Source organism: Salvelinus sp. IW2-2015, linkage group LG36 (genome assembly GCF_002910315.2).
Source record: "Salvelinus sp. IW2-2015 linkage group LG36, ASM291031v2, whole genome shotgun sequence".
Lineage (NCBI taxonomy): Eukaryota > Metazoa > Chordata > Actinopteri > Salmoniformes > Salmonidae > Salvelinus > Salvelinus sp. IW2-2015.
Genome location: NC_036875.1, coordinates 27,159,494 through 27,169,786, shown reverse-complemented (window position 1 = coordinate 27,169,786; position 10,293 = coordinate 27,159,494). Strand labels below are relative to the sequence as shown.

Here is a 10,293-nt window from a genome sequence, read left to right as displayed (position 1 = left end):
GAGGTCTGATGGTTAGAGAGGAGAGAGGAAGGGATCTGATAGTAAAGGTGAGAGGAGGAGATAAGGGTCTAGATGGTTAGAGAGGGATAAAGGAGAAGGGTCTGATGGCTGAGAGGAGAGAGGGTGCTAAGATGGTGAGGTTGTAGGGATGATGAAGCTGCATGTTACCTCGAGAGGAAGAGAGGGAGAGAGGGTCTGATGCGTAGAGGAAGTGCGGAGGGTCTGATGGTAGAGGAGGGACAGAGGCGTTCTTGATGTAGAGAGGGAGAGAGGTCTGAATGGTAGAGGAGAGAGGGTCTGTGATAGAGAAGGTTATAGAACAGAGGGAGAGAGGAGAGAGGTCTGATGGTAGAGAGGGAGAGAGAGGAGAGAGGGTCTGATGGTAGAGAGTAGAGACGGGTCTGATGTTAGAGAGGGAGGGAGAGAGGGGTCTGATGAGGTAAAGGAGAGAAGAGGAGGGTCTGAGGTAAGGAGGTGGGGAAGAGAAAGGTCGTATAGGGAGGAGAGAAGGGCAAGTAGAGGTGGTCTGCTGGTAGAGAGGAAGAGAGGAGAGAGGGTCTGATGTAGAGGAGAGAGGAGAGAGCGGTCTGATGGTAGAGAGGGAGAGAGGGTCTGATGGTAGAGAGGAGAGAGAAGAGTGCGCTTGGAGAGGATAGAGAGAGGTTACTGAAGGTTATTGGAGAGAGGATAGAGGAGAGTAGGGTCTGGATGGCTGAGGAGACAGGGAGAAGGGTCTGATGGTAGAGGAGAGAAGGGTCTGAGGTAGAGAGGGAGAGAGGGTCTGATGGTAGAGGAGGGAGAGGGAGAGAGGGTCTGGATTGGTAGAAGGAGGATAAGAGAGAGTCTGGATGGGTGAAGAGGAGAACAAGGATGAGAGGCGTTGAATGTAGAGGGAGGAGGGAACTGGTCTGGATAGTAAAGAGGAGAGAGGAGAGCAGGCGTCTGATGTGATAAGAGAGGGAGAGAAGAGGAGAGAGGGTCTGATGTAGATGAGGGAGAAGGATGAGAGGGGTTGATGGTAAGGAGAAGGAGAGTTGGAGAAGGAGGAGAGAGGAGTCTGTAGTAAGAGAGTGAGAGAGGAGAGAGGGTACTGATGGTAGAGAGGGGAGTGAGGAGAAGGTGTCTGATGGTAGAGAGGAGAGCGTAAGAGGGTCTGATAGTAGGAGAGGGAGAAAGGAGAGAGGGGTCTGATGGTAGAAGAGGAGAGTCGATGGTGAGAGGTGAAAGTCTGATTGAGAGAGGATATGGGAGAGAGGGTCTGATGGTAGAGAGGTGAAGGGAGAGAGGGTTATGGGAGAGGGAGAGAAGGTCTGATGGGTAGAGAGGAGAGAAGAGGGTCTGATGGTAGAGAGGGTAGAGAGGGTCTGATGTAGAGAGGGAGATAAGAGGAGAGCGAGTCTGATGGTAGAGAGGGAGAGAGTTCTATGGTAGAGGAGAGAGAGGAGAGAGGGTTTGATGGTAGAGAGGGAGAAAGGGGTCTGTGGTATGAGCGGAGAGAGAGGATGGTCTGGATCGGTAGAGGAGAGGAGAGAGGTGATGGTAGAAGAGGAGAGAGGGTCTTGATGGTTAGAGAGCGAAGAGGAGGGTCTTGTATGGTAGAGGGGAGGAGAGAGAGGGTCTGATGGGGTAGAGAGAGAAGGCTAGAGGTGGACTGGAAGAGAGGGTCGAGTAGAGAGGAAGAGAGGGTCTGATGGTAAGAGAGTGAGGGCGATTGAGAGAGGGAGAGAGGGTCTGATGTAAGGAGAGGCTGAATGAGAAGGTAGAGGAGAGAGGGTCTGATGGTATGACGAAGGGAAGAGGGAGAGAGGTCTGAGATGGAGAGAGGAGAGAGGGTCTGATGGTTTAGAGGAGAGAGGAGAGAGGGTCTGAATGGTAGAGGAGGGCAGAAGGGTCTGATGGTTAGAGAGGAGAGCAGAGGGGTCTGATGGTAAGAGAGGAGAGAGGGTCTATCGATGGAGAGAGAGGCTCCTGATGCGTGAGAGGAGGAGAGGGTCTGATGGTAGGAGTGGAGAGGTCTGACTGTAGGGACGAGGTTATGCGAGAGAGGAGGAGTGGGTCTGATGGGTAGAGAGGAGAGAGGAGCAGATGGACGATGGTGAGAGGGTTGAGGAGAGAGGAGAGAGGGTCTGATTAGAGAAGAGTGAGGAGAGGAGAGGGTATCGTTGATGGAGAGGAGGAGGAGAGAGGGTCTGATGGTGAGAGGTAGAGGAGAGAGGGTCTGTGGCTAGATGAGAGGGGGAGAGGGTCTGATGGTAGAAGAGAGAGAGAGGGTCTGATGGAGAGAGGAGACCGGTTGGTAGCGAGGGAGAGAGAGTGCTGATGGGAGAGAGGGAGAGAGGGTTGCATGGTAGAGAGGAAGAGAGGAGAGCAGGGTCTGATCGGTCGAGAGGAGAGAGGCTTCTGATGGTAGAGAGGGAGAAGAGGGTCTTGATGGTAGAGAGGAGAGAGGGTCTGATGGTAGGAGAGAGGTTTCTGATTTAGAGAGGGAGAAGAGGCGTCTGATGGTAGAGAGGGAGCTGATGGGAGAGTGAGAGAGGAGAGAGGTCTGATGGTTAGAGAGGGAAGAGAGGAGAGCAGGGTTCTGATAGTTAAGACTGAGAAGGAGATAGGGTTGGATGGTAGAGAGGGATAAAGGAGAAGAGGCGTCTGATGTAGAGAGGAGAGGGGTCTGGATGTAGAGAGAGAGAAGGGTCTGATGGTAGAGAGGGAAAGGAGAGAGGGGCTGATGGTAGAGAGGGATAGAGATGACGACGGGGTCTGATGGTAGAGAGGGAGAGAGGGTTCTGTGTTAGGAGAGGAGACGAGAGGGTCTGATGTAGAGGGCTCTGATGGTAAGAGAGGGAGAGAGGAGACAGATGCTGATGGTAGAGAGGAGAAGAGGGAAGAGAGGGTCTGATGGTAGAAGGAAGTAGGGTCTGATGTTTAGAGGGAGAGAGGAGGGTCTGATGTAGAGAGGAGAGAAGTCTGTTGGAGGGGATAGAGGAGAGAGGCGTTGATGGTAGAGAGGGATAGAGAGAGAGGGTCTGATGGCTAGAAGGAGAGAGGGCTTGTAGGGTAGAGAGGGAGAGAGGTCTGATGGTAGAGAGAGAGAGGATGAGAGGGCTGATGGTAGAGAGAAAGAAGGGATCTGATTGGAGAGAAGCAGATAAGAGGACAGAGAGAGGTCTGATGGTAAGAGGGGAGAACGGAAGAGGGTGCTGATGGTAGAGGGAGAGAGGCTCTATGTTAGAAAGGGGAGAAGCGTCCTGATGGTGAAGGAGGAGAGAAGCGAGAGGTTCCTGATGTAGAGAGGGAAGACTGTAGAGGGAGAGACAGGTCTGAGCAGTAGAGGAAGAGGAGAGAGCAGAGAACGAAGAGGCTCTGATGTAGAGCGGAGAAGAGTCGAGGCTAGAGAGTGAGAGGGAGGGTCTGATGTAGTAGAGATGGAGAGGAGAGAGGGTTCCGCTGATGGTATAGGACGAGGGGTCTGATGGAGAGGAGGGTCTGATGTAGAGTAGGAGAGGGAGAGTTGACGAGAGAGGGAAGGGTTCTGACGTAGAGAGAGGAGAGAGGTCTGATGTAAGAGAGTGAGAGAGGTCTGAAATGGATAGGCGAGAGAGAGAGAGGGCTCTAGATGATAGAGAGGAGAAGGGTCTGAATGTTAGAGAGGATGAGGAACGGGTCATTCGGAGAGAGTAGAGGAAGGAGAGGGTATGTATGGGAGAGAGAGCAGAGAGAGGTCTGATGTTAGACGATCGGGAGAGAGAGAGAAGGTCTGATGATAGACAGGGACGAGAGGGTGATGCGGTCTGAGGGAGAGAGGGATGAGTTAGGAGTTAGAGCGGGGTGATGCAGAGAGGGAGAGGGGAGAGGTCTGATGGTAGAGAGAAGAGGACGAGCGAACTGAGGAGAGGGGAGCAGGTACTCTGATGTTAGAAAGGAGAGAGGCGATGATAGAGAGGGAGAGAGGGAGAGGGCTGGATGATAGAAAGGGAGAGAGGAGAGAGGGTTCTGATGGAGAGAGGGAGAGAGGGAGGAGAGAGAGAGGGAGAGAGGGTCTAGATGGTTAGAGAGAGAGAGGGTCTGATGGTTGAAGAGAGAGGGAAAGGGAGGGGCCGTGATGGTAGAAAGGGAGAGAGGAGAGGGTCTGATGGTAGAGAGTGTTACGGCACGGCCTCTGAGAGAGGGACGCAACTCCCGCTACAACCCAACTCTCTGGGAAGTGCAAGAGGTATGAACTTTGTGGGAGAAAGGACGCAAGGCAGAATGTACCGTTTATAGGATTTATGTTCCTTACACGGCTAATATGGGAAAAGGGGCTGGACGGAACCAAGCAAAGAATAGATATCAAGCTCCCCCTCTCCTAGCTAACCAGCCTACGCACTTAACTTACCTACTTAACACCCCCTGGTGCCCTCTAAACCAAATACAGGGGGTGGCTCCGGCCCAGTCTTACCTAGTAGTGCCCTAGACATGAATTACTACGGGTATATCGTATGCCGCGGGCCTCTTGCCTAAGCACTTCCCCTAAGTGCCTTCCCCTTCCCCCTGGGAACGAATGACACGGAATAATTTAAAATTTCTCACACACTTTACAAAAAACTGAGTAACTAAACTCAGGCCACGAGAAGAACAACAAACACAGAACATAGCAAGCCTGCTACCCAACAACAACCTACACGAGTATTACCGCCAAAGCATCAGCCTCCCTCTCTCACAAATATCTCTCATTTCAATCAAACTCTCCTGGCATTCCTCAGGCCTTCAATTATCTCGCCGCCTATTCCTCTCCTCTATAATTTCCTTCATCTCTCCTCGCTGAACAGAACACCTGGCTTTTATATGCTTAGGTGCAATTAGCTGATTAGTCAGCTGCTTCTTGACGAGGTGGGGGGTCAGCTCTCCAATCAGTCCATATGCCATTGAGTCGACCAATCAGCTGGTTGGGGAGAACTCAGGACTAATCTCCTGAAACACCATCAAGACAAAAGCTACAACACAAAACTGGGGAACGTAACAAGCAGGAGAGAGAGGAGAGAGGGTCTGATCGTAGAGAGGGAGAGAGGGTCTGATGTAGAGAGGGAGAGAGGGTTATGGTAGAGAGGAGAAGGGTCTGATGGTAGAGCGGGAGATAGGTTCTGATGGTAGAGAGGAGAGTAGGGTCTTAGATGGTAGAGAGGGAGAGAGGGTCTGATGGTAGAAGGAGAGAAGTGTCTGGATGTAAAGGAGAGAGCAGAGAGGGTCTGATGGTAGAGAGGGAGAGAGCGAGGAGGGTCTGATGGTAGAGAGTTAGGAGGTCTGATGTGAGAGGAGAGAGAGAGCAGAGGGTCTGATAGTAAAGAGGGAGGAGGAGAGAAGGGTCTGATGGTAAGAGGCAGAGAGAGGGTTGAGGGAGGAGAAGGGTGGATTGTAGAGGGGAGAGAGGAGAGAGGTCTGACTAGTAGAGAGGGAGAGCAGGACGAGGGGTCTGAATGGTTAGAGGGAGAAGGAGGAGAGAGTGGTCTGTAGGAGAGAGGGAGAGGAGAGAGGGTCGTGTAGGTGAGAGGGAGAGGGTCTGATGGTAGATTGAGGGAGAGAGGGTCTGATTGGAGGAGGCTGAGCGAGAAGAGAGTCTGATGGGAGAGAGGATAGAGGAGAGAGGGTCTGATGGGAGAGAGGAGAGGAGGGTCTGGATGTAGAGAGGAGAGAAGGGTTCTGATGGTAGAAGGAGAGAGGGTCTGATGGTAGAGAGGGAGGAGGAAGAGGGTCTGAATGGTAGAGGTAATAGAGGAGAGAGGTCTGATGGGTAGAGAGGGAGAGAGGGTAAGAGGAAAAGGGTCTGATAGTAAGAGGAGAGGGAGAGAAGGGTCTGATGGCGTAGAGAGGAGAGAGAAGAGGTCTGATAGTAGAGAGGGAGAGAGGGAGAGAGGCGTCTGATGGTAGAGACGGGAGAGAGAGAGAAGGTAGCTGCATAGTAGAGAGGGAGGAGGAGAGAGGTCTGATAGTAGAGAGGGGAGAGAGGAGAGAGGTCTGATGGTAGAGAGGAGAGAGGAGACGGGTCTGATAGTAGAGAGGGAGAGAGGAGAAGGAGGTCTGATGTGAGGGAGAAGAGATCTGATGGTAGAGAGGGAAGAGAAGGGTTCTGATGGGAGAGAGGATAGAGGAGAGGTCTGATTTAGGTAGAGAGGGATAGAGGAGAGAGGGTCTGAGCGGAGAGAGGAAGAGAGGGTTGATGGTAGAAGAGGAAGTAAGGGTCTGGATGGTGAGAGAGGAGAGAGGGTTGATTAGTAAGGGGAGAGAGGAGAGAGGTCTGATCGGTAAGAGGGAGAGGGTCTGATGGTAAGAGAGGACGAGAGGGTTTCTGATGGTAGCAGAGAGAAGAGGTTTGATGGATAGCTGAGGGAGAGAGAGAGAGGGTTCTGACTGTGAGAGGAGAGAGGGTCTGTATGTCTGAAGAGGAGAGAGGGTCTGATGGTTAGAGAGAGAGAAGGGTCTGATGCGTTAGAGAGAGAGAGGGTTCTGATGAGTGAGAGGACGAGAGGTCTGATCGGCTAGAGAGGAGAGAGGAGAGAGTTGATGGTAGAGAGGATGAGAGGGTCTGATGGTAGAGAGGGAGAGAGGGTCTGATGGCTGAGAGAGGAGAGAAGGTCTGATTGGAGAGAGGTCAGGAGAGGGGTCTGATGGGTTAGAGAGGGACTAGAGGAGAGAGGGTCTGTGGGAGAGAGGAGAGAGCGTCTGATGGTAGAGAGGGAGAGAGGAGAGAGGGTCTGATGTGAGAGGGAGAGAGTCTGATGGTAGGAGGAGAGAGGAGAGAGGGTCTGATGGTAGAGAGGGAGAGAGGGTCTTGAGGAGAGAGAGGGAGGGAGGAGAGAGGGCCTGATGGTAGAGAGGGGAGAGTGTTTCTTGATGGGTAGAGAGGAGAGAAGGTCTGATTGGAGAAGAGGATAGAGGAGAGAGGGTCTGGATGGTAGAGAGGGAGAGAGGAGGAGGGCCTGAATGTAGAGAGGAGAGAGGAGAGAGGGTCTGAAGGGCGAGAGGAGAGGGTCTTTTGTGCCGAGCGAGGAGGAGGAGAGTAGGGTCTGATGGTAGAGAGAGGTAGAGAGAGAGGGCGTCTGATGCAAGAGAGGGAGAGAGGGGAGAGGGTCTGATGGTAGAGAGGGATAGAGGAGAGAGGGTCTGATGGGAGAGGGGGAGAGATGCTCTGATGGGAGAGAGGGAGAGAGGGTTTGATGGTAGAGAGGGAGAGAGGGTTTGATGGTAGAGAGGGAGAGAAGGTCTGATGGTGGAACACACCGAACAAACAATAACATGAAGAGCTATCTATCCAAAATGGAGATGTATGGATAAATCACTTCTCCAACCTTTTCGGACATACAGTGGGGAGAACAAGTATTTGATACACTGCCGATTTTGCAGGTTTTCCTACTTACAAAGCATGTAGAGGTCTGTAATTTTTATCATAGGTACACTTCAACTGTGAGAGACGGAATCTAAAACAAAAATCCAGAAAATCACAGTGTATGATTTTTAAGTAATTAATTTGCATGTACCTATGATAAAAATGACAGACCTCTACATGCTTTGTAAGTAGGAAAACCTGCAAAATCGGCAGTGTATCAAATACTTGTTCTCCCCACTGTATATCAAAGAACCAAGAGCAAAAACATATACATGATAATTTACCAAACTTAGAATCAGCTATTAAAGAATACCAGAACCCACAGTATTCTCCAATTACATTGGAGGACAAAATACAAACCGTCCAACCCAAAAAGGCCTGTGGTGTTGATGGTATGCTAAATTAAATGATAAAATATACAGACCACAAATTCAAATGGGCTATTCTTAAACTCTTTATCCTCAGCTCTGGCATCTTCCCTAATATTTGGAACCAAGGCAGGATCACACCATCCACAACAGTGGAGACAAACGTGACCCCAATAAGTACCTTGGAATATGTGTCAGCAGCAATCTCGGAAATTTCCTCTGCAGTATCATCAACAGCAGACTCCAGCATTTTGTCAGTGAAAACAATGTCCTGAGCAAATGTCAAATTGGCTTCTTACCAAAATAACGTTAGACAGACCACGTATACACCCTGCACACCCTTATTGACAAACAAAACAAAAGCAACATTTTCTCATGCTTTGTTTATTTAAAAAAATATTTAGAATCAATTTGTAGCTAAGACCACGAATACACATTCTATTTAGACACAGTTGCCCTAGAGCACACAAAGAATTACACCTACCTTGGCCTAAACATCAACACCACAGGTAACTTCCACAAGGCTGTGAACGATCTAAGAGACAAGGCAAGAAGGGCCTTCTTTGCCATCAAAAGGAACATAAAACTCAACATCCCAATTAGGATCTGGCTAAAAATACTTAAATCAGTTATCAAACCCATTGCCTTCTATGGTGGTGAGGTCTAGGGTCCACTCACCAACCAAGAATTCACAAAATAGGACAAAGAACCAAGCAAAACCCCAAACAATGCATGCAGAGCAGAATTAGGACTATACCCACTAGTTATCAAAATCCAGAAAAGAGCTGTTAAATTCTGCATCCACCTAAAAGGAAGCGATGCCCACACATACCACCACAAAGCCCTCAACTACAGAGAGATGAACCTAGAGAAGAGTCCCCTCAGCCAGCTGGTTCTGGGGCTCTGTTCACAAACACAAACAGACCCCACAGAGCCCCAGGACAGAAACCCATTTAGACCCAACCAATTTATAAGAAAACAAAAAGATAACTATTTGGCATGCTGGAAAGAATCAACCAAAAACAGAGCAAATTGGAATGCTACCTGGCCCTAAACAGAGAGTACATACCTGACCACTGTGACTAACCCTACATTTAAAAAATCCTTGACTATGTACAGACTCATGTGCTACTGAGAGAGGCTGTCACAGGCAGACCTGGCTCTCAAGAGGATCAGCTATGTGCCCACTGCCCACAAAATGAGGTGGAAACTGAGCTGCACTTCCTAAACTCCTGCCAAATGTATGACCATATTAGAGACATATTTCCAACAGCTCACACAGACCAACAAAGAATTTGAAAACAAATCAAGCATTGATAAACTCCCATATCTGGTGAAATACTGCAGTGCGCAGTCAGAGCAGCAAGATGTGTGGCCCGTTGCTATGAGTAAAGGGCAACCAGTGGAGCACAGACAACTTTGTAAATACGACCTATATTTATCTGTTTATTATCTTCCCTTTCATACTTCAACTACTTGCCCATTGTTACAACACTGTACATAGACAATAATATAACATTTGAAATGTCTATATTCTTTTAAAACTTTTGTGAGTGAAATGTTTACTAATATTTTTATTGTTTATTTCCCTTTTGTTTATTGTCTATTCCGTTTGCTTTGGCAATGTAAACATATGTTTCCCATGCCAATAAAAGCCCATTGAATTGGTAGAGCGGGAGAGAGGAGAGCGTGTCTGATGTTAAGAGGGGTACAGTAAGTGAACGTCACCTCATAGAAGAGACCCTCAGGGAATTGTTGGAAGCACTGAGCACAGACGAAGCATCCCTCATGGTACAGCTCCCCGTTACTGTTGACGATCTTCTCCGCCGGGGCAAAGCCACTCTTACAGCGCTCACACATCGCATTGGCCAGGGCACTGGCCATGTTGCTGAGAGGGGAGAGAGAGGAGAGAGAGGAGAGAGAGAGGAGAGAAGGAAGACAGGAGCGTTTACATTCAGTATTCTTTTTATTTTTTCTAAAAAGGGAAAGAACCGGTCATAGAGTGAGTAACGTCACAAGGAACACAGTGTTGACCCCTATTGGCAAGCCACACCACGGCTGAAGCACATCATCACCCAACGCACAGAAGTAATAGTGTCTCTCTTTACACAACACACCCAGCTGGAGGTTGTATTCAGGGTTTGGAGATCAGGGTGGGTAAATGAGTGAAGAGAGCTGACACATTCCCTCATACACATACAGGCACGTACACACATAAGGATTCTCAGACCAGCTCCCACTAAACCTTCTAGTGTGGGCTTTGGTCCAACCCGGCCTATCATAGCTTCAGACACAGAATCTGGGAAATCTAAATTTTTGGTTTTCATGGGAGAAGCACCCTCCCATCTGTTATGGATTAACACATTAACTGAGATGCACACTGACAGTGTGTGTCAAATCTAATCAAATCAAAATGTCTTTGTCAAATGCTCCGAATCACGTGAAATGCTTACTTACAAGCCTTTATCCAACAATGCAGTTTTATGAAAATAGAGTTACTTTTTTTAAGTAACACAATAAACTAACAATAATGAGGCTATATTTTTTTTATTTAACGTTTATTTAATG

General features: G+C 49.1%; 1 protein-coding gene across 7 annotated transcripts in view; it reads right to left on the bottom strand.

The window, feature by feature from the left end:
- The window catches only part of LOC111959684 (LIM and senescent cell antigen-like-containing domain protein 1), an 83,071-nt gene that overhangs the window by 20,793 nt on the left and 51,985 nt on the right, over positions 1-10,293 (bottom strand). For all 7 annotated transcript variants that reach the window (XM_023981441.2, XM_023981442.2, XM_023981440.2 and 4 more), the window contains exon 2: positions 9,454-9,613. In XM_023981441.2, the coding sequence (XP_023837209.1) occupies positions 9,454-9,613 (160 nt within the window). The remainder of the gene's footprint in view (positions 1-9,453; positions 9,614-10,293) is intronic.